This window comes from Camellia sinensis, chromosome 13 (assembly GCF_055761805.1).
Source record: "Camellia sinensis isolate YWXY chromosome 13, ASM5576180v1, whole genome shotgun sequence".
Lineage (NCBI taxonomy): Eukaryota > Viridiplantae > Streptophyta > Magnoliopsida > Ericales > Theaceae > Camellia > Camellia sinensis.
Genome location: NC_138973.1, coordinates 41,188,381 through 41,213,515, shown reverse-complemented (window position 1 = coordinate 41,213,515; position 25,135 = coordinate 41,188,381). Strand labels below are relative to the sequence as shown.

Here is a 25,135-nt window from a genome sequence, read left to right as displayed (position 1 = left end):
TAAATAAATAAATACACGCATGCAAAAAAATGTAGTTGATGCTGTAAACACAAATTTTGTATCTGCAATTAACACAAAAATAAATGCACAAATAATTAATTTTATTGATTTGAATAAAAATAAGTATAATTCTCTGTGGTTTACTCTATTACAAAAGAGCAAATTTTCTGATTCGATCTCCAAAATAAATTGCAATCCAACGGCCATAGAAGCTTGTTTGTGAATTGAACAAGTTGATGGATTTATTCAACTCTTTGAATAAAGAAACTTGGAGAAAAAATGCTTGATCAAGGGCTTGAACAACTTGGTCTTGAACGACTCTTGAGTGCTTAATAATCCTTCACTTCAAGTTTGAAGAGCTTTTAGAGAGAATTTTAAGAAAACAATTTGACAGGGTCTTGAGATTGCTTTGAAATTTGCAAGACCTTAACCAAAATGTCCTCTCCCTTTTCTCAATAGTGAGAGTCTTTATTTATAAGCTTCAAGAGAGAGAAGTTAATTTTGGCAACTCCAAAATTTGATTTTAATTTCCAAGAAAATAGAAATTTATCTTTTATTTTTATAGAAATGATTTGCATTGAAATTTGAATTTGAATTTAAATTATTCCTCCAAATTTTGACAAAATATATTCATGGGTCTCACACTTTCAGTTTGAACCAATTTGTCAAAATGGATTAATACCGTTTTTTTGGTGTAACCCATAATTCCTACAGACAGCGCCACAGGATGGGTCGATCATGCGCAGCTCGGGCATGAAAATCAGACCGTCGGATAGGTCGGCGAGATGCAGCTTGGATATGTTGCTTGTGGTGGCAATTTTCCTCAGGCAATAGGCCGGTCATGGTACTCCGGTTAAGTGTGCCACCTGGGCCAATGGCGTGAGGAAGCGAACATCTGCTCCAAGCACGCGTCAATACCGTTGGGCAGTTCTGCATGTACTGGTTGGAGGACCAGGCCTTTACACGCGTAAGGTGGTGAGAAGCGAGCACTGCCACCTGTCCAGGGAAGGACAGCAGAGGTAGTGCGCGCGCAATCTTGAGGCTGCATGGCCAGCCTAGAAATAGAAGTGGAAAAGGAACGTTAGAGGTAACCAACTTGCGCTATCTGAAACACTCTCTCTCTCTCTCGAAGAGCCTCATTCTTCTGCAAGTGATCTGACCTGATCGTCGGAGGGTCTATCCGGCACACCACCGCCGGGCAGCTCACCGTTTTCTGTGTTGTCAGGTTAGACGCCGTCACGTGAAGCTTGAACTCCAAGGAGTACGGAAAGCAGAGGATATTTCGCCCCTGTACAATTGGCACCATCTGTGGGAAGTTCTTTGATACTCAAACCTTGTTTTTCAAGCTTCTTCAACCATCTCCATGGCCAACAACGACGAAACTCCACTGTCCGTCGTCGATGGCGTCACACCAGAGTCTGTCCGACGGAGAGAAGACCCCCCGAATGTTCCAGCCATGGCGGGCCTAGAAACTTCTTCGCGAGGTACGCGAGACAAACGCGGAAGGAGTACTGATCGCTCGAAGAGTCCAGAGGGTCGTCGGCGGTGGAGGGATTCCCGTGCGCAGCACCTGGAGCACAAACTCAAAGACCAAGACGCCCTCATTCACAGGATGGCAGCGGAGATGGAGATGCTGAAACGTCAGATTAAGGGGAAGGGTGTTGCTGGAAAGGGCAACCTCAGTGAGCGCACCCCGTCCCCTCGTTCTAGCAGTCGCCGCCAGGAGAGGACCCATTCTCTCTCCATCACCAGGAACTATGGGGTTGGAGATTCCGACCGAAATGAGGGCAGATCTCTCACTCGAGACAGCACATACCGTCCCTCACGCCATTCTCTGACGTCACGATACTCTTTCTCCACCCGTTCCAGAAACTTGAAGGATGTATTGAAGGAGAGAGCGCGCTGTCAAGAGGCTCAGAGAGTGCCGGCGTGGCAGAGGTTGAGCGCCCCAGTTCACTGTAGCGAAGAAGTGGCGATGCCAGCGCCCAGAGTGATGGCCCATGCGCCAGTGGACAAAAAGCTGGCGAGACTTACAGCCACGCTGTTATCTGCGGAGATCGAGAGTACACTACTCCTTGCCGGATTTCACCAGCTTAAGTTCACCTTGTACGACGACAAAACGGATTCGTACATGCACGTGAGTCATTACCAGCAAGTAATGGCTGGCCACCGGCGCAATGACGCCTTGATGTGCCTCATATTCCCAGCAAGCTTGGGAGAACTGGGCCTGAAATGGTTCGAAAGGCTTCCAGAAGGGAGTATAGAGGGGTGGCAGCAACTAGCGGAAGTCTTCGTCACCAGATTCAAAACCAACACTCGAACGCCGAAGGAGGTCGACCATCTTCTGGGCGTCAAGATGGAGTCAGGGGGATCATTGAAGGCATACAATGCGAAGTACTGTGAAACTTACAACGAAATCCTCGACTGCCCTACCAATCTGGCGATCACTCAATACAAGCGGGGTCTCCCAGTCGAGCATAGGCTGCGGGATTCGCTCACAATGCACCAACCCACAACCATAGAGTCCTTGATGCAGCGGATCAATGAGCACATTTGTGTGGAGGATGATGTCGCTTCTGCGACCGAGAAGGTTAATCTGGTCGCAGCGGACAGGAGGGTAGCAAGGAAAGTTCACTCGGTCGGGCAGGAGGATAACCGCCCAAGCGACCGGCCAAGAGATCAACGACGTGGCCCAAACTGCGATGATAGAAACAAGGGTCGCAGAAACGACCGAGCTGACGCTCCCTGTGATGCAGCGGAGGATGCTAAAAGAAAATTGAAGGCGCAGACTGGAATCACCACGGTCTTTAAAATCCCTATCTATCGCATCTTGAGTGAGATCAGAGGCGAGCATTTTGTCCGCTGGCCGGCCAAGTTGGGGAATGCGCAGAGAGGCTTCAACTCAAGGTATCGCTGCACCTTTCATGAGGAACGGGGACACCGAACGGAGGACTGCTTACCGCTCAAACAACATTTGGAAGAGCTAGTGGTCGCAGGACATCTTGACCAATACATAGATGGGGGTATGAAAGCCGCGCCAATGGAGCAAACCGAGCCAAACGGCCTGGCCGCCCTAGAGGCAGCACCCCAAGGCGTAATCAACGTCATCCATGGCATCGTTGAACCAGTAAGGGTCTACGAGTTCGGAGGGATGATTAAGAAAGCCGAGCACATGAGGGAAGTGCTCTCCGTTCAGCCCGCTATGAAGAAAGGGAAGACTGAGGAGAGGGACATTCTTACCTTTTCAAGCAGGGACTTAGAGCGGATCCAGATGCCCCACAATGACGCCCTAGTGGTAACTATTCGCGTCAAAGACTTTGACATCAAGAGGATCTTGATCGACCAGGGGAGTTCGGTCGAAATTATGTACTATGACGCGTTCAAACAAATGAAGTTGGAGGACAAGGACTTGGCCCCTGCGACGTCCCCTTTGGTTGGCTTCAACTTTTAGCCAGAATGGCCGATAGGGAAGATCATACTGCCGGTCAAAGCGGGTTCAGTCACAAAGCAAGTAGAGTTCTGGGTGCTCAAAGTCCCATCCACCTACAACTTAATTTTAGGCAAGGGCTGGTTGCACGCCATGCAAGCAGTAGCGTTGACTTACCATCAGGCCTTGCGCTTTTCGGTGCCAAACGGACAAATAGAGGAAGTTTGGGGAGACCAGGTGATGGCGAAACAATACTTCGTTGCGGTAAATAGCAACCGAGCAGCTAAAGGATTTGTCCAAATGATTGAGGGACCCGAGGGAAATGAGGTCCTTGAAGACGTAGGAAGAAAGGCCGAGGAAAAATCGGTCGAGGATTTGGTGGGAGTACGCATCGACGAGAATGACCCAACTAAGTTCTTCCTCTTGGGATCATCTTTGTTTAGCGCCGAGCGGATAGATTATGTCAACTTCTTGATTTCTAACGTGAAGGCTTTTGCGTGGACGCCTTACGATATGCCTGGCGTCAACCCTAACTTCATTTGCCATCATTTGAATGTCTTCCCAAATGCGCGGCCGGTCATTCAGAGGACTCGCCGCTCAGCTCTGCACCATGCCGAGGTAATGGCAGAGGAGGGCAAAAATCTGTTGGAAGCAGGAGCGATAGAAGAAGTGCAATACCCTCATTGGATATCCAACACGGTGGTAGTCCCTAAAAAGAATGACAAATGGCGAGTCTGCATTGACTACAAGACAGTTAACCGTGCATGCCCAAAGGATAGCTTCCCCCTCCCTCGAATTGACCAGCTAGTGGACTTGACCGCTGGCCATCAGAGGTTTAGCTTCCTGGATGCATATCGCGGCTACCACCAGATAGCCATGTACAAATCGGATCGAGAGATCACGTCGTTCACTACTCCTAGAGGCCTGTATTGTTACAAAGTCATGCCGTTCGGACTGAAGAACGTCGGGGCATCTTTTCAGAGGATGGTGACAAAGATGTTCGCTCCTCTTTTGGGCCGAACAATGGAGGCCTACATCGACGATATGGTGATAAAGAGTAAGGAGAAGTCTCAACACCTCACCGACCTAGCAGAAATGTTTGCCATACTTAAGCGCCACAAACTTCGTTTAAATGCTTCCAAGTGCGCCTTCGGAGTCGGCACCGGGAAGTTATGGGGTTTTTGGTCACGAACCGAGGGATTGAAGCCGACCCATCATAGATCAAGGCTATACAAGAGCTGGAGCGCCCAAACTCCACGAAGGACGTGCAACATCTTGCCGGGATGGCAGCCGCGCTGAACAGATTTATCAGCCGGTCTTCAGATCGTTGCAGGCCCTTCTTTAAAATTTTGAAAGCCAAGTTCTTTTGGGATGACGAATGTGACCGTGCACTGGCAGACTTAAAAATATACCTTTCCTCAGCCTCTATATTAGTCACACCTCGGCCGGGCGAAGAGTTGTATCTCTACTTGGCAGTCTCTCAACATGCTGTGAGCGCCGTCCTAGTTCGCGCTGAAGGCATCCAGCACTTGCCCATCTTTTATGTAAGCAAGACTATGCTCCCGGCCGAGACGAGGTATGTTCCGCTGGAAAAATTAGCGCTGGCCCTAATGATGACATCAAGAAAGCTGGCGCACTATTTTTATGCCCATACACTAGTTGTGTTAACCGAGTTCCCACTTAAGGTGCTTTTTGAAAAGGCAGACTTTACCGGAAAAATTTTGAAATGGGCCGTGGAATTGGGGCAGTACGATATCAAGTTCCGCCCGCGCACCGCAATCAAGGCTCAAGCTCTTGCAGACTTTGTGGCGGAATTTACCCCTGGAACGCATCCAGTTTGCCCGATTGATTTGGCTGGTGCGGATTTAGCACAGCCCACGGTTCTGGCAATAGAAACGAGTGTTGGCTCAAAAGCGGGAGAAGGCCGAAGAGCGACCGAACTAGAGGAGTTGGGTGACTTCTTGGAAGACATGCTCAATCAAGACAAGGAAAGAGACCAAAATGAACCAATCAAAGACTTGGGGTTGAGAAGTTCCCAAAACCCCTCCGATTGCTGAAAGCTGTTCATTGGTGAGATGTGGAAGCTCTTCGTCGATAGGGCATCTAACAGGCATGGGGCCGGGCTGGGTATCGTACTGACTTCACCGGACGGGCTGATCATCGAGCAAACAATTACGCTCGGCTTCCCAGCATCCAACAACGAGGCGGAGTATGAAACCCTCCTTGCTGGACTCAGAAGCACATTGAGAATGAAAGCGTCAGCCCTTATGGTATTCAGCGATTCCAAACTGGTGGTCAATCAAATCTCAGGGGAGTATGAGGCCCAGGATGAGCGAATGGCGAAGTGTCGGGCACTGGTGCGCGCCGAAATCAAGAAGTTCGAGGCCGTAAGAGTGGAACAGATCAACCGCGAAGAAAACAACACGGCTGATGAATTGGCCGGACTTGCTTCTACTCAGACAGCTTTTCCTAACCCCTTGATGATAGAATTCTTACCTCGGCCAAGTATTGAGGAACCAGAAGCGACCGAGGTACTCTGCGCCGACTTGGGACCTTCCTGGATGGATCCCATCATCGCCTTCCTAAAAGATAGAGTTCTACCGCAAGAAAAGAAGGCGGCCAACAAGATCCGGGCCAAGTCAAAACGGTTTTGGCTCTCCCCATCCGGAGCCTTGTATAAGAAGTCTTTTACCGGGCCGTATCTGAAGTGTGTCCACCCAGCCAAGGTGGAAGTTTTTCTCTATAAGATCCATGAAGGCATCTACGGCAGCCATACTGGGGGCAGATCTTTGGCTTACCAGGTAATTTTCCAAGGTTATTGGACGCGCAGAAATACGTTCACAGATGTTAAAAGTGTCAAAAGTTCGCTCACCAGATCCACCAGCCAGCTAGAGAATCGCTCCCCCTTACAAGTCCTTGGTCGTTCGCGCTTTGGAGGTTGGATATTGTTGGACCACTCCCAACAGCACCGAGCAATCGCAAATTCTTCATCGCTGCCACTGACTACTTCACCAAGTGGGTTGAGGCCGAGCCACTGGCGACCATAAAGGAAAAGGATGTGAAGAAGTTCGTCTGGCAAAATGTTATCACTCGCTTCGGTATACCCAAGGCCCTCATCTCGGATAATGGCACTCAATTCGATGGGAAACTTTTTCGTGGATTTTGCGAAGAGCTGAAGATCGAATTCTACAATTCAACGCCGGCCTATCCTCAGTCAAATGGTCAAGCGGAGGCCTCAAACAAGACCATCCTGGACGGGCTGAAAAAGCGGCTTGAGAAGGCCAAGGGGAAGTGGGCTGAAGAACTCCCTAAAGTACTTTGGGCGTACCGCACCATGCTAAGACAGTCGACCGGAGAGACTCCGTTTGCCTTGGCCTATGGCATGGAAGCCGTTATCCCGCTAGAAATTGGCATGCCAACCATCCGGCCTGAAAGCTTCCAGCCAGATTTGAACAATGAGGCCGTGGCATTGGAGCTAGACCTTGCCGAGGAAAGGAGAGAGCGGGCACTAATCCACATAGCGGCCTATCAGCAAGAACTCTCCAAGAAATACAACAAGGCTGTGCACCCCAGGTTGTTCAAGATCGGGGACTGGGTCTTAAGAAAAGTGTTGGGCAACACGGTGGTCCTTGGCGAAGGAAAGCTTGGTGCAAATTGGGAAGGACCATACAAGGTGACTGGTCTCGCTGGCAAAGGGGCATACCATCTGGAGGATTTAAATGGCAAAACTGTCCCCAGACCGTGGAATGCAGCCAACCTTAAGATCTTTTACTTTTAAAATGTAATTGCTTTTATTACTTAGCTTTCTAGACTTTTAGCCTTTTGGCATTTGATGTAAGGATAGCACTGCTTTTTGGAATAAAAAATAGCCCTCTTGTTGTTTTGTATCACATCTTTCTGTACAATGACACCGCAAGGATACAAGGCCACTGTGGATGCCAGGGGCAAAGGGACCGACCTGAATGGGACCGGGCTAATCTTCTTCCGCCGGTATAGAAACAGACCGCACCAACAGTGGTGTATTATTGTCTAACGAAATGATTGGTGTATGGAACAATTCACGTAAGGGCCGAGCTGGTTTTTCGCTCACCCAATTGGGATGTTGACGTCATGACCAACCTAAATGAAATATTGGTGTTTTGCCCAATGTTAAGGCCGAGCTGGTTCTGCTCGGCCAAAACGAAATGTTGGTGTTGTCCAACAAATAATAGCCGAGCTGACTTTGCTCGGCCAAGCGCTATGTTGGTGCCTTGTCCAACTTACAAGAGGCCGAGCTGACTTCGTTCGGAGAAGGAAAATGTTGGCGTTCTATCCAACTCCATGTCGGAACATTGGTGTTTTGTCCAATTTAATGGCCGAGCTAGTTTGGCTCGGCCGAAGTGAAATAACTGAGATCTGTCCAACTTCCTTTAGGGCTGAGTTGATTTTTGCCCACCCAAATAAAAGACTTGAAGTGTTGTCAAAGCCAGAACGGCAGTGGTAATTTTTACTCGACCGAATAAAAATTTTTGGGTTCGTTCAAAAAAAAAAACCGAGCTGAGAGTAGCCGCGAACATTTAAATTAAAGAAATTCTGATTTTAGCTTGGCATATTGCGCGACCAGCCGGCCTATCAATTATGGTACATTAAAGTTTGAATCAAGACATTTTGCACGTTGCAACCGAACAAAAAGAAAAGATCAGCGGGCTGAAAGTTCAAATTTCATTGCTTGAGGAAATTGCATTACAATTGTGGGGCCCTAGCCCGGTTACATTAAACAAAGAAAGAAAAGAAACGAAAACAAAGCAGGAAATAGGAGGGGGCATTTCAATCCAATTCCAGGTCAACCGTCTACTCGGTGACCTCCACAGTCTGCTCGGCAACCTCCGCAGTGTGCTCGGGCAAGCCTTCTTCCGACTCATCATCCGCGTCCTCCACCGCGACAACCTCCCGATCGGCTACTTGATCTTCGGCATCCTGAGATGCTTCAGGAGAAGTTTGCTCGGTTTGTTGCGCAGCGGTGGCTTCTTCCGCGGCTTCCTTTTTGGCCTCCTCTATGAGCCTCTTCTGCGTGGTGCTCGCATAGGCCTGCATATAGTGCGGTATGAAGGCCGCAAGCGGATGTAGGAACATGTCAGCATCTTGACCAAGGCCAACTTTCTCCACGGCAGCTTTCCAACCACACTAGAAAAAGATGTCCTTGGTCGCCTGCACCTGCCGTTCATTCATTTTTTCGCTTTGAGCATAACTCTTATCTTCGGCGTCGCTAACCGCCTTATCTTTCTCCTCTTTATGGGCATCGCGTAGCTTCCTCAGCTCGGTGAGATATCGGGCTTTGGTCGACTTTACGGCCCGCTGTTTGTCCGCTTCAGCTCGGTCAACCTTGTGGCTCAGGTTATCTCGCTCGGCCACAACTGCTTCCTGCGCGGCCTTCAGCTTCGCTATCTCGGCCTTTTGGGCCTTGTTCTCAGCTATGGCATCCTGCAGGCTCTACCGCATTGCGATCATTCGATCGTGCGCTAAATAGTTCTTTTGCGTGGCTTGAAAACAAATGAAAGATTGTAAACGCTCAGAAAACTGAGCAAAAACCGGTTAACAACTTGCAGAAAAAAGGGTGGAACTTACCAAAACGATCGATTTTGCTGTCGAGCGAAGCACCTTCAGGTCGGACAGCTCGTCGTGCTTCTTCATGTCGGCGGGAAGGATCAGCCCCTTGGTCATGTTGAAACCGAGGGAGTAATCCTTGTCCGCGTACATTGAATCGGCCTCAGAGACAGCCCGACCTTTGTACTTAAGCTCGGGCGCCCAGACCGGGGGGTCGTTGGGGTTTTGGATGGCCCGCTTAGTTGTTCGGTCTAGTCACCCAACTCAGTAGATGCGTGCTCAGTTGAATCTTCGTCGACCGGTTATTGCCCGATTTGGTCTTTTCTCGGTCGCTTCTTCGACCGGCCTGTTGGATGTTCGCTTGCAAGAGCCAGCACAGCCCCCTCCCTTTGCTCGGCTGGAGTGGAGGAAGTCCCCCCAGGTACCTCTGGTGGTTGGGAGTCACTCGGTTCTCCGGTGATCATTGATTTGATTGCCTGGATTTTTGCCATTTTTTGTTCGGCGGTGAGGGGAACAAGTTTGATCGCTGGGAGACTTGGATCTGGTTCTGGAGAGGGCGCATGAAGAAAGTCAGTCGCCCTGCTCTTGCGCGGTGCTGTGTAGTGGTAGGTCGGTTCGAAGCCGAGGAGTTTTGGAGACTCCTTTTCCTCGGCCGAATGACGAAGCAGAACTCTGATGGCCTCTTGATTAGCTCGGGAGTAGTCGTCGGCCAAGAACTTGCAATCTGCAAAAATGAGGACAAGTGTTAGATCGGCAAGAAGAAAATCAGTGCAAAAAGAAAGTAGTGTAGTTTGTCGAGCTACTCACCAGCACTGCCAAGGGAGTGGGTTTATACCACCATGCTCTTGCGCGGTGCTCGGTATGGGCGCCTCGGTGTCCTCATAACCGGACACCCACAAGAAGTCATCGTCGTTTGTTTCCTTATCTGGGTTACCCTCTATGAATTTTGCTCGGCCCTTGTCACGACCCAAACCCGGCCCTATGGGTTTAGCACCGTAACCGGCCAGTAATCAGAGATTACCGAAGGCCTGCAGAACAGTAGCACAATAAAACAGAGTACAGGGCCTGGCGGAAGCCAATACAGTAAATGAATAATGTCCATTGAGCTGTGTCATTCTGTATGCCAAAAAGATTTTTCATGCATTCGTATATTCACAACAGTACAGGCTATACAAGCATTTACAGACATTCAGTACAGGGATCTAATCCCTTGATAACAGTACAGTATAGTGGATAACAGTCTATACAGTAATACAAAATAGTAACAGGGACTAGCGGGGGAAAAGACACCCCAAGCCATAGCATGGCGAACTCGGAACCTCGCAGTGAGGCACGGTGGTTGGCTTGACAAAACTGGAATCTAACCCTGACGCCTCTAGCTTTGGTTCGGTGCCTGCACACCTACATATATATATGAGCAGTGAGCTAAAGCCCAGTGAATAACATAAAGCGTAAAGGGGTTTAGAATGAATGTCCTTACAGTAATGAAAACAGTTCATTTCAATCAGTATTACAGTTGCTCAGTACAGTAAACAGTCATATGTGGTACATCCATTAGCATATCAGTAACAGTAGGTCTTAAAAGACCGAACAGTAATGATGGCCATCAGTCAGTAAACAGTAGTGGCTCCACGAGGGAACCGACAGAGATCTCTGTAACAGTAACAGTCAGTAACAGTAGTTGCTAAGGATGCCACAATACAGTTCAGAAATAAAGGACATACATTCATTCAGTAATACCAGTTCAGTAAACAGTTCAGTTCAGTATTCAAAAGATAATCAGTTGAACATATCTTTACACAATTGTTACTCACAAAGTTCTGGGCTACAGTAGGCTAGAGCGTCTCCTTGAAATGCCAACCCTAAACAGTTAACAGATTGAACACACTCTAAGTTTCACAGATGGAAAAGGTAATAATTAAATCCCTAAATTTGCCTCGGTGTGTTCTACATCTATATCCTCATTAAGATGTCTTAAACTAGGCCTAAGAATGCCTAGAATGGGATGAGGATGCAAAGATGTACATTTAAAGCATTTTCAGAAAAATAGAGTCCCGCTCGAGCGTAGGTTTACCCGCTCGAGCAGTCATGTAACAAAGGTACACGCTCGAGCGTCAACTTTCCCGCTCGAGCGTACTGTAAAAGTACTGGATAGGTGAAATCTCCGCTCGACGCCCGCTCGAGCTTGAGACATGACTCCGCTCGAGCGCCCAATCCTCCGCTCGAGCGGAATGTAAAACAGTGCAGAGATGCTGGATGCTCGAATTCCACGCTCGAGCGGCACTTCCCCCGCTCGAGCGGAAGTGCAGAATCTGGGAATTCCAGATTGCACCTCCAAGCTCCAACACACAATCAAATGCATCAAAGCCAATCCTCTTGGGCCCATTTTCTGGAAAACATTTATAAATACGTAGAATATCATAGTTTAAAGCTCAATTTGAGAAATCAAGGCCCAAGGATGCTTAATTCAAACTCAATTTCAAACCACTTTTCAAGAACAAGATGAACATGCAACATGCATGAATTCAAATCATTTTGAAGCTCCAACTAGATGCTATAAGGAGCCAATCCATTTCAAAACATGATGAAATCATGGACTTAAACATAATTATGAACATGCATGTAATCTTTTGCCATGAAAACAACTCAAACATCTATAATTCAAACATGCATGCAAGAAATGAGCTTCAATTCAACAACAATGGACCAGAACATGACTTAGTTCTACAATGAAGCATGAACCATGCAAGAACTAGCTCAATGACATCAATAAGAAGATGAGTTTCCTACCTTAGTCTTGTATTCAAGGTTTAGGAGCTCAAATATGAAATCTACACTTCAAATCGTCAAGTTGTCCAAGCCAAACTCTCAAGAATTACACAAACTCTCACTCTCTCCCTCTCTAAGGTCGGCTAGAACAAGAGATATGGACTGATGAAATGTTTTGATTAAGTGTAATGAACTCAAAGGTGTATAAGCTAGTGGCCTACTAAGGCTAATTTGGTAAATAAGTCAAACTTCAGCAATTAACTTATTTTACTCTAATTTTACTCTAATTTAATTATACCTAATCAGTTTCCAAATAAAAATACTATAAAATCACATTAATTATGACGATCATGAAACTTCAATTAATTCCGAATTCGGCCGCCGATAAGGCCTTCAATTAGCAGTTTAAACACAAAGACATGAACAGATCAAACAGACAGTCAACAGATAAAATGCAATTCAAACAGATGTATTCATCCAATTCAGTTTCAATTTCGGTCAGTCAGTTCAGTACTTTTAATCAGTCCAATTATCAGTCATAATCAATTCAGTTTAACGGTAATCGATGGTTATCGGTAATCAATCAGTCATTATTCAGTAAATAGTATGAGGGTTGTTACAGCCCTTCTTGACCTTCAGGTACCAGCAAAACCCACCCTTATTTTTGCTAAGGCTGTATTGATATAATATCTCGGCGAGACCGAGATTGAGACCGAGCCTTCTATTCAGCTCGGCCACACCGTTTATTATCTTGTACGTGTTGTTCGAGACTTGGGTCGGACAAAGCCTTGTTTGCCTCAAAAATTCGCAGATCAAGGGTTGGACTGGGAAGCGAAGCCCTCCTTCCACGTTGGATACGACCGTGAAGGGGCATCGATCTAGGTCACCCTATGGGGTATTTCCCTTCTTGGCCAACTCTAAATGGACATCGTCTGGAATGTTGTACTCCCTACGAAACTCAGCTAGTGCACCGGGCGAGCTCACCATGAACCGGCACTTCCCTATCTACCTCGGTTTTACTTATTTGGTAGTTTAATTTGTATCTTGGCAGAAAATTCTGGTGTATTTGCTCGGACTTTGAGCTCCACTAGTGATGGTTCTGGACTGGCCTGATCGGTTCTAGTTTGTTCTGCATTGTTAAAAAAATAAGCCTAAGGGTTAGCACGGCATAAATTGCACGGCTGATATTGAAACTCTTAGCTCAGAGAAAGGTTTTTTGGGAGTTTGGCCAGTCTGACCCGTATCGCGGCTTGCCTGCACGGCTGATTCAGCCTTCTTGGTTTGGTTCTTACTCTATTTTCGGCTCGGTCAAGGCCCAAGAAGAAAACTCGAACAAGTTTTAGCTCGGTTCAGTCCTATTTACCGATCTAATTGAGTATTCAGCTCAGTCAAGGCCCCGAGAAGAAGCCACAAACCAGTTTTTGCTCGGTTGAAGCTCCACCTACAGATCTAAATGAGCATTTAGCTCGGTTCTACCCAGATTCAAACTGTTCATCCCAGAAATAGGGCTCGTTCATTCGAACCAAGGGCACGAGGGCCCCTTCCATTCCTACAGTTTCCATTTGCTCTAGGGTGTATAGGTTCTACGCATAAGAGGGAACGTCGATAGTCCCAAGCAAAGAACATGAAGAACAATAGCACAAAAATGAAGAACAGGTTTGAAGAACTGGAAAATAGAAACTGAAAACACAATGGAGGAGTGGTGAAACTCACCGTAACCTGATAACGAGCGGGGTTCAACTCCACAAGCTTGTAGGCAGCTTTAGAAGTAACAGAAACGATGGGTGAAGCAAGAGGCAACAATGGCAGTGAAGGAAATGGAGTTTTTAGAGTTAGGGTTTTGGCTCAAGGAAAAGATGAATAGTGAGGGAGAAGTGACCCTTGGTGTAAGTGTTTAAGGAAGTAGAAAAAACCAAACGGCTGCGCCGTTTGAATTTCGCGCTTGAAAAGACAACTTTTGGGCGGCACGCGGCCAATGGGATGAAGCCGCGTGGCATGAAATGACGGCTGTCAGTACGGTTGTACGACCCTTGACGAGACTACGGGCCGACCAAATGGGATAGCTCGGCAGTGGATTTGATGCCAATCACGCTCGACTTATACTGGTGCAACTCGGTGACCGTTAGCTCGGCCATGGTGGTAACCCCAATCACGATTAGCTCGGATGGGATTAAGGGGCAATTGAGAGGGAAGATTTGCACCGGCTAGTACGACCGAGCTACGATAATGCGGGTCGCGACGGACCGCTAGGCGTCGAGTTGACTTCTCTCCTGACACGGCCCGTCAGCCTGACCTGCACGACCAAAGAGATTGACCGATCGGGCATGAACTAAGGCCTGGCCGAGCTATGACTTGTAGACATTCGGCAGGGCACGCAATCGAGTGGAAAGACCGAGCTATGGGTAGCCCGGGCTAGACTGAGGACGAGGTGAAGGTCGGCAAGCCTCACGGGCGGTCAACCAGGATGGGTCGATCGCGCGCAGCTCGGGCATGAAAATCAGACCGTCGGATAGGTCGGCGAGACGCAGCTTGGATATGTTGCTTGTGGTGGCAATTTTCCTCAAGCAATAGGCCGGTCGTGGTACTCCGGTTAAGTGTGCCACCTGGGCCAATGGCGTGAGGGAGAAGACATCTGCTCCAAGCACGCGTCAATACCGTTGGGCAGTTTTGCATGTACTGGTTGGAAGACCAGGCCTTTACATGCGTAAGGTGGTGAGAGGCGAGCACTGCCACCTGTCTAGGGAAGGACAGTAAAGGTAGTGCGCGCGCAATCTTGAGGCTGCATGGCCAGCCTAGAAATAGGAGTGGAAGAGGAACGTTAGAGGTAAGCAACTTGCGCTATCTGAAACTCTCTCTCTCTCTCTCGAAGAGCCTCCTTCTTCCACAAGTGATCTGACTTGATCGTCGGAGGGTCTATCCGGCACACCACCGCCGGGCAGCTCACCGTTCTCTGTGTTGTCAGGTTAGACGCCGTCACATGAAGCTTGAACTCCAAGGAGTACGGAAAGCAAAGGATATTTCGCCCCCGTACAAGATCCATAATTTTGATCGGTCCCACATCCATTGGAAGACTTTGACCATTCTAATTTTGGGTAATTAAGAACATATTATTTGTAAAAAATTTAATGTCTACAGATGTAATCCAATAGACAAATGTAATTTATATTTCTTGATAAACTCAGGTTTTTGAATTGTAAAAATATTATAATAATTTTTTGTTCATAAATGGATCAAAATGAGAAATAACAAATGTTTTGAAAATTAAAGTGGGACAATATTTTTATTGTGTATTTTATGACGAGGAACCTTTCAACACGGGATAATTTTTATTCAAAGGTCAAAACAAGAAATTGTTCATATTTTAAGATGAAAATGTAATTTATCATAAAAATAACTAAAACAAATTTTAAAAGGACTTGGATTGTTTTTATATGGCTTATCAAGAGCCTTAATTTTATATATTTATTTCTTTTGATCGAGAAAAATGATGTTCTGAGGTGTCATCACTACATCTGTAGAGCTAGGAAAATTCAGGATTTTTTCGCGCCCCTAGGAGTGGAACTTGACTCATGACTGTGAGAAGGCAATGCCTTCACCATTGGGCCACCACCCTTGGTGGTATCAGGAGCCTTAATTTAATGATTCAATTTTATTGAGTTATTTGAGAAGGTCAACTACATCAATAATTAAATTGATCAGACACTATAAGCACATAATATTATCATATTTACTGTATTAAAAAAAATAAATGTCAAATATTATTTTAAAAATAAATCATCTATTTTATTAAATGTAAATATAATATGATCATATAGAGCGTCTACAACGCTTACTCAAATTTTGAATCAAATTTAAATTTGATGAAATACGTTTACTTTTTCTCCTCCAACCTTGGCATCAAACATATATCAAATGAGGAAAAAAACAAAAGTTTCATCAAATCGACAGAAGCTTCAACAATCCTCAAATTTTTAGAGAGAACCGTTGCGCTTCTGTCATGACCCAAACTCGCCCTCTATGGGTTTAGCACCGTAACCGGCCAGTAATCCGAGATTACCGAAGGCTGTTTAACAGTAAAACAGTAATATAGAGTATAGAGGTTGGCGGAAGCCAAAAAAGTAATTAAAAAATGTCCAATGAGCTGTGACAATCTGTATGCAAAAAGACTTTTTTAAAACATATTCACATTCAGAACCAAACAGTACTATACATACATATACAAACATTGGGGTTAGGGACCAAATCCCTACCATAACAGTACAATATGAGTCTATACAGTCTATACAATACAGAGACAGAAAGGGGAAAATCTAAAACGCCCCGAAGCAGCCTTGGCTTGGCGGTACATGGAACCTCGCAGTGAGGCACAGTGGTTGGCTTGACAAAAATGGAGTTTAACCCAACGCTTTTAGCTCCGATCTAGTGCCTGGACACCTACATATATATATAAAGAGTGAGCTAAAGTCCAGTGAATAACATATGCGTAAAGAGGTTAAGAATGAATGTCCTTTTAGTATTGAAAACAATTATTCATCAGTATATTAGTCATTCGGTTTGTGGCTCATAATTCATGCCATAACAGTCATTCAGAAACTATAATAGTCATATGTGGTACATCCAATAGCAAAACAGTACAGTAGGTCTTAACAGACCGAGCAGTCAATGATGGCCATCATATCAGTAAACAGTAATGGTTCCAAACGTGGGCACTGACAGAGATCTCTGTAACAGTAGCAGTAACAGTTCAGTAACAGTAAATTGCTATGGATGCCACGAATACAGTTCACAAATAGGACAAACATTCATTCAGTAAACAATGTCATTTCATAAAGTAGTACAGTCATTTGTTCAGAAAATAATCTCAATTGAACATATCTTTACAATATTGTTACTCACAGAGTTCTGGGCTATAGATAAGCTAGTATGCGTCCTCAGATGCCAACCCTACACAGTTACAGAACGAACACACACTAAGCTATACAGTTGGGAAAATAATAACTTAATCCCTAATTTGTCTCGGTGTGGTTCTACATCAATATCCTTATTAAGATGCCTTAAACTAGGCCTAGGAATGCCTAGGATAAAATGAGGATGTAAATATGTACTTTAAAACACTTTTCAAAATTTTCAGGAAACAGGGGTCTCGTTCAAGCGTGGCTTTCTACGCTCGAGCGGACATGCAGACAAAGGAGCTCCGCTCGAGCGTGACTTCCGTTACTCGAGCGGACTGTAAGCTACAGTAAAAATACTGGATGCACAAAAATCACGCTCGACGGGCGCTCGATCCACGCTCGATCCTCGCTCGAGTGTGAACTCTCTCGCTCGAGCGGACTGTAAACACATGCAAAGTGCTGGATACATGTATTTCACGCTCGAGCGTCACTTTCTATGCTCGAGCGAACTTCATGTATTCAGAGTTTACGCTCGAGCGTGGGTCCAAAATCTGGAATTTCCAGATTTGAACCTCAAGCTCAAAACTCAAATTTAAAGCATCAAATTCGATCCTCTTGGGCTAATTTTCTGAAAAACACTTGCAAACTCATAATATGACATGTTTCAAAAATCAATTTGAGAAATCAAAACCCACAGGTAGTTCAATTAAACACAATTTTCAAATAAATTTCAAGAACATGAAGAACAATGCAAATTCAACACATGCATGGGTTCCTTGAAACTCCAATGTTCTAAAACAAGATCAAATGCAAGATTTAACTTCAAAACATGGTGAGTTCATGGACTATAACAAAAATATGGACATGCATGCAAGAATTTCCATGAAAACAACTCTAAACTTCATGATATGCACATGCATGCATTATTTAAGCTTCAATTCAACAATCTAAACCACAACTTGACTTCAATCTCTAAACTTCCATGAACCAAGCAAGAACTAATTTAATTCACAGTTATAAGGATAAATTCCTTACCTAGGTTCCTCAATTATAAGAATGGAAGCTCAATCATGCAAATTTCCTTCAACTCTCTTAATCTCCAAACCAAAATAAGATGAAATCACTCTATCTCCTATCTCTCTCTCTCTCTCTAGTCGGTTAGGCTCAAGAAACGGGCTGATGAAATGATATAAAATCAAGTCTCAAAGTGTTGCAGAGATAGGCCACTAAGTGGCAAAAGGGTAAATAAGTCTAACTTATGTGATTTAACACTATTTAATCCAATTTAATTATACCAAATCACATTTCAATTAAATATACCATAAAATCACATAAATTTCAATTAGCATAAAACACTAATCAATTTCAGATTCGGCCGCCGATAAGGCCTTCAATTTGCAGTTTAAAACATAAAATATGAACAGATAATTTAACAGTCAAACAGATAGATATGCATTTAAACTAACACACTCAATCAATTAACTCAGAATTTCAATCAATTCAATTACTTATCATAATCAGTCTCAGTTTAGCAGTAATCAGTGGTGTTATCAGTAAACAGTAGTGAGGGTTGTCACAGCTTCACTGTACATCGGATGATCAGCCAATTGTCCTCCAAGACAACTAGTTACTTGCAAAGTTGCCCATTGGCAGTTGTCCTACCAATTATCTCCCAGTTAACCGATTGTTTGATGAAACTTGAAAAATCAGCATTAGAATATGTGGCATCAAATGAAATTTTTTATCAAATCTTTACTCAAATTTGATGAAAAATTAGAGTTAGTGTTGGAGATACTCTAACTATAGTTGTCTCTATTTTTTTTTTTTGAAAAATTATAAATAAAAAAATTTCAAAATTTGAGTCGCGTAATAAAATAAACAATGAGCTTTTAATTTCACTAATTTAAACTATAAAATTTTAATTTATTTTCAATCTAACCCATCTGCTTATTTTTGTTAAGTGAACTTGTTGAAAAAGTATATTTTAAACATTAAATTCAATATACAAGTACATAAAATATCTAAATATTTATTTCAATTGATTTTAATGATTAAAATATATCTTTTCCTACAGTTTCACTAAACAAAATAAACAAATTATTTAAATTGAAGATAAGTAAAAAAAAAATTAATTAATGAAATTAAAAATTTAAAATTAATTTTCTTATATGTTTCAAACCTTATAAATTATTTATTTATTTTTAAATTTATCTCTTTTTATTTATTATTATTATTTTTTTGGGTGTGAATAACTTTGTCAAATAACTCTACAAGATTACCAATAGGGGTGTGTGCAGTACGGTTCGAACGGATTGAGAGTAAAATTATAAATCGAATGACGGATTGGCGGATTGACGGATTAGGGAATTGACAAATTATGGTTTAGGCAGTTTTTGACATTTTGACAGATTGAAGAATATTCTAACTAATTATCATACATTTGCATAATATATAACACTAATTTATATTATATTTTTTAAATATATAACACAAAGTAATTTAACATAATATGATTCATATATATAACCACTCATTTATAATAAATTTCATATCTTAAATCTCTCTTACAATCATTTTTATATTGATATTTCATTAAAAGTTAAAATATATATATATATATATATATTAATTGTGTGGGTGATTTTCTGACCACACTGCCCGCCTAGTAATCAGCTGGAAAAGCACTGGCAGAATAGATGGCTTCAGCTAACCTGTAACAGAAAGAAAAGGCTCCGGCGGTGGCTCTTCCACCCGGAGGCACTCCGACGATCAAGTCAGTATATCTCTCAAAGATAATCAAGTGCTAAACTCACAAGCTTAAACATAAAAAGCATACCTTAGACCCATGTGGGTGCCTCTTTTTTATAGCCAACTCAATCCTAATCCCACTAGAAGCCTGACTTCTATGGACTCTCATTCAGTGCTTACTTTGGATTTCACAAGAGATAAAGATAAACTCCCTATGAGATTTATTCTCATCTTGACTAAGTCTCCTCTTCATTCTAGGGCTCTGGTCCATTATCCGTTTATCTCGGATTCCGATATCTTCGGAGATAACCTCGGCCTTGCCGAGATCACCTCGGCGTCACGACCAGGACACGTGGCACCTCGGCTGACACGTCGGCGTCATCTTGCCACGTGTTGGTAGTTAGAAAATATATCCCCACATTAATTATAGCAGATCGAAACGATTCGATTAGCGAATTGTAAATTTTAAAATTTAAACTCTGATTAGCGATTAATATAATATAAATAAGAGAAAAGTTAGGGATCATAAATTTTTTTTTCATGAAAATGATCATGCAAGATTTATAATCATTGTATTACCTTAATTAGTGTGTGGTGCTTTATTCTAAGCATAATTTAAGGGTCACAAAACTTTCATGATTATTTTTATGAAAACTTTTCACAATACCTAATAGGGCCATTTTTTGATAAGTCCTATTTATAACTGTTTTGTTCCATAAAACCCAAACTGTTTCTGAATATTCCATTAGGTCCATTAATTGTTAAAGGACGAAATAACCCTCTCCGCCTCTCCCGCGTGAAACCGATTCTGCCAAAACCCATTCCCATTCGAAATATTCAATCCTCAAAATTTCCAAAACAAAAACTCAATCGACGAAACGATACTGATATTGCATCCAGTAACCCTAGATTCCTCTTCGTCTCCCCACTGCGAAGCTTCACATCGGAAGGACGGTGCTTCGTCGTTCGAAGATTCTTGTCGCCCCATTGAGTTTATTTTATCCACTGAGTGTGATCCATACCCACCAACCATGACGAACAAGTAAGGAATACCATTCCTCCTTCTGCTTCTCAATCATAATGTCATCAAACGTAGATGTTTTCGGGATTAATTTTGTAAAAATATATGTAAACATTCACATTGACCTCTAACTGTTGTAGTTTTCGGGATTTGTTTTTGCACACATGAATGATGTGAACATTCACATTACTATTGATTAGTTGGTAAATTTAGAGTAGTACACACTGATGTAAATGTGTTATTGGGTGTAGTTTGGCGCTGTTGGTTCCCTCCTTTGATTTTTAGAAAATTATAACATAATGTGATCACCCATGTAAGCATTCACATTGCCCAGTAACTGTTGTCGTGTTCGAAATTTATTTCTCAAACATGGATGATGTGAACATTCACATTACTATTGATTACTGGGTAAGTTTAGGGTAGTGCACACTGATGTGAACATTCACATCATGTGAATGTTCACATTAATATCAGAACCCCCAAACTTCACTCAATACTGTGATGGCGTATGATGTAAACATTCACATTGTGACATCAATGCCCAAGTTGTTTGTGTTATTGGGTGTAGTTTGGCGTTGTTGGTTCCCCCTTTTGATTTTTAGCAAATTATAACATAATGTGCACACCCATGTAAACATTCACATTGCCCAACAACTGTTGTCGTGTTCGAAATTTATTTCTCAAACATGGATGATGTGAACATTCACATTACTATTGATTACTGGGTAAGTTTAGGGTAGTGCACACTGATGTGAACATTCACATCATGTGAATGTTCACATTAATATCAGAACCCCCAAACTTCACTCAATACTGTGATGGCGTATGATGTAAACATTCACATTGTGACATCAATGCCCAAGTTGTTTGTGTTATTGGGTGTAGTTTGGCGTTGTTGGTTCCCCCCTTTGATTTTTAGCAAATTATAACATAATGTGCACACCCATGTAAACATTCACATTGCCCAACAACTGTTGTCGTGTTCGAAATTTATTTCTCAAACATGGATGATGTGAACATTCACATTACTATTGATTACTGGGTAAGTTTAGGGTAGTGCAGACTGATGTGAACATTCACATCATGTGAATGTTCACATTAATATCAGAACCCCCAAACTTCACTCAATACTGTGATGGCGTATGATGTAAACATTCACATTGTGACATCAATGCCCAAGTTGTTTGTGTTATTGGGTGTAGTTTGGCGTTGTTGGTTCCCCCCTTTGATTTTTAGCAAATTATAACATAATGTGATCACCCATGTAAACATTCACATTGCCCAATAACTGTTGTCGTTTTCCCAATTTATTTTTCCAACATGGATGATGTGAACATTCACATTACTATTGATTACTGTGTAAACTTACAGTAATAAACACTGATGTGAACATTCACATCACTGTATAATGATGTGAATGTTCCAATTACTGTCAACCAATTACATCCTCTGTGTTTCAACCAATTACATGTGCTCATTTGAACACACAGGTCTTCCCCATAAAGTTGATGGCAAGCGAAAGCGAGGGGAATCCCGTTTCAAAACCAAGCCTGATCAAACAGCTGTTCCTGAAGAAGTGAACATGAAAAAAGTGAACTACCGGTCAAATATAACTGGATTGGTCAAACTGTTAAAGGATACGAAATTTACAAGTGGCCAATTGAAGTGCCTTAGAAAAACACCGTTCTGGCCATTATTTGATAGCTTGATCAGTAACGAAATTGACCTCAACCACTGCATGAAATATGATGATGTCATTGTGCGTATAGTACAAACATTCAAGCAATCTAGTGGAAGGTTTTACATTGGGGATAAGAACATCCAGATTTTTAGAAGCGACGTATCACTGATTTTTGGGGTGGACTGCGGCACCAAGTCGATGGACCTCTCTTATGGCGCAAAACCAACAACCGGCATCATACACCGAATGTGCAAGGATGTTAGTCGGTTAAGTGCTGCCAAAATACGAGAAATTCTGAGGGAAGCATTGAAGGGCACAAAAAAACATGACAATGAGGAGGTCGCACGATTAGTTTGCATGTATGCATGCGTCAAGCTATTCTTTTCTACATCCGGAGAAACAATTGGATGGGTTTTCTACTCATACATGGACCCATTACACAAGATGATCGAGTATGATTGGGCTGAGAGCATCCGGGCAACCTTGATGGGTTCATTGGGCCAGAACTGTGGAAAACCAGGACGAGTCACCGGATGTGTGATGTTGTTAATGGTAAATCAAATCTCATACAACTTATTCTATGTTTAATATGAACATATACGGGCTCTGAACACTCTGATGTGAATGTTCACATTTCTCAGCTTTGGTGTGGAAGTTGACAACATTGATGAAAACATTCGCATTATTGTTTCAGTAATGTACAAACACACATTAGTAGATGCTGGTATAAACTTTCACATTAACAGATGTGAACATTCACATCAGTTGTACCACTCACATTACCAGATGCGAATATTCACATCAGTAACATCACTCACCATTAGCAAAATGTGAGCATTCACATAGTAATAACACTGACATGAACAGATGTGAACATTCACATCAGTATCATCCCCCACCATTAGCAAATGTGAACATTCACATCAGTAATAACACTGACACTAACAGTTGGGAACATTCAGGTCAGTAATATCACTCACATTAACAGTTGTGAACACTCACATCACTAGTATCACTCAACATTAGGAAATGTGAACATTCACATCAGTAACATTACTCCACATTAGCAGATGTAAACATTCACATCAACGGATGTGAACATTCACATCAGTTATAAGTGATGTAAACATTCACATTACTGGCCTAGTGGTGCACTGTGAACATTCACATTACTGCACCAGGGGTGTAAACATTCACATCAATGTTAATTCATATCCACATTCAAATTACTGATATTTGTTATTTGTTTCAGTATTGGCTGTGTGAGCATACAACAATCTTACAACCCCGCAACCCCAATGCCATTCCACGATGCGTAAAATGGGACCTCACAGCCTTACATAGCAACATGAAGTCCATAACTCTGGCTAAGCTAGGTTTAAATGAGGTAGAAGTACAACCAAATATATTGTGCTTATTCACATAGTAAACGAGGAACTATCTAACTAACATACTGTCTCGAAATGCAGGTATATGGCGGCGAGCTAATGGCATCACCAACTGAAGCTAAGATGTATCGTCATACAAAATTGAATGTGGAGCCAAAACCTGAGATTTTGTCAAGTGCATTAGCAAAGAAAGATGAAAGCAATGAGGATCAAAGCAAAGACAGTCAACGCAGTGATGACAGCGATGCATTTTCTGTCGATGCAGTGGACCTGAATTATGTTGGACATTATATCAACCCCAGCTGTAGCACCCCCAATGCTGAGAAAGGAATCATCATAGCACAACCAACTGAGCCCGACATTGTGGAAGTACTCATGAAAGAAAACCAAAAAGCTTGGGCTCTTGTACGGCAATGGGAAGCGAAATACAAACAGTTGGAAGAATCATGGGAGTTGAGGGCAAGGGTGATTGCTGCCCTTGAAGCCAAACTATTTGACCAATCGGGCTCATCCAATGTGGACATGGACATGAAGACTTGCATGGAGTGGAAAGATACAGAAATTCAGCGGCTGACAAAGTTGGTCATCAACTTGGAATGTGAAAAAACAATACTTCAAGACCTTTTTGATGATCAGTCCGTACACATCATCACTCAAGTTGAAGCACAAAAGGCTCATGACAGCCTTAACAACAATCCCACTGTGGCATTGGAACACATTATCAGCCCCCCATCAAGGGTAAAGCGCATAAAGCAGAAGGTAAGGAAAGAACACAGGTTGGACGAGTTTGAATACCCCAACCTGCCTGGTCAGAAGAAAGGGAAAGAGGGAGCCCAACAGAAATCACATGCAGTCCAAATTGCACAAGATTTAGACAAGCAACCACCAAAAAAACAGCCAACAAAGTCCAAGAAGTTATCCTTGAACAACAAACTAAAGGTCTGGGCTAACATGAACAAACTCAACAAGCAAAAAGTCCAAAATTTGCACAAGAACGGCGGTGATGAGTAAGTGATCTTACATATCCCCAACTGTTTTTTTTTCCATCATGTTCAGTTTACATACATACTTAATGAATTAGACCATTTCATAAATGTGCAATGTTGACATTAACATTTTCTGTAATCACAATGCACAGGTTGCTAGTGTGGCGAGGGGACTCAAAGACTAAACATGTGTATTTTGATGACATCATACACCTCATCAAGGAAGAATCAATAACCAACAACATATGGCAACTGTAAATGTGTACAAAACACACACACACACACACACACACACACACACACATACACATAGGGTAAAGACACTGTAAATAATGTACTGCCACCCCTCCGGTTCTGCAGGTGATAGATGCTTATGGTGAAATTCTACTTGAACTACAAGGGCTAGTCAACCCAAGTTTGGAAGATTCATCATTCATCTTTACAAGCACATGTTTGGTAACCACTAGACTTTAATTTTGATTATGTTTCAATACATGTGGATGTTATTCTCAGCATTACATGCTTACATTGTTAATTTAAATAATAGGCAGATGTGAATGTTAACAAAAACATAAAAAGACCTTTGAGAAGATTCACATTGACAGATGTGAACATTCACATCATTCGCATTGAATATTAT

General features: G+C 43.0%; 2 protein-coding genes across 2 annotated transcripts; both read left to right on the top strand.

Moving 5' to 3' along the window:
- The first annotated feature begins 1,993 nt into the window (after nt 1-1,993).
- Nucleotides 1,994-3,451, top strand: LOC145805335 (uncharacterized). Its single transcript, XM_082900451.1, has one exon. It carries the CDS (start codon nt 1,994-1,996, stop codon nt 3,449-3,451), a length of 1,458 nt encoding a protein of 485 aa, XP_082756577.1.
- Nucleotides 3,452-6,809: 3,358 nt separating this feature from the next.
- LOC145805334 (uncharacterized) lies at nt 6,810-7,205 on the top strand. The gene has a single exon (XM_082900450.1). It carries the CDS (start codon nt 6,810-6,812, stop codon nt 7,203-7,205), a length of 396 nt encoding a protein of 131 aa, XP_082756576.1.
- Nucleotides 7,206-25,135: the final 17,930 nt, after the last annotated feature.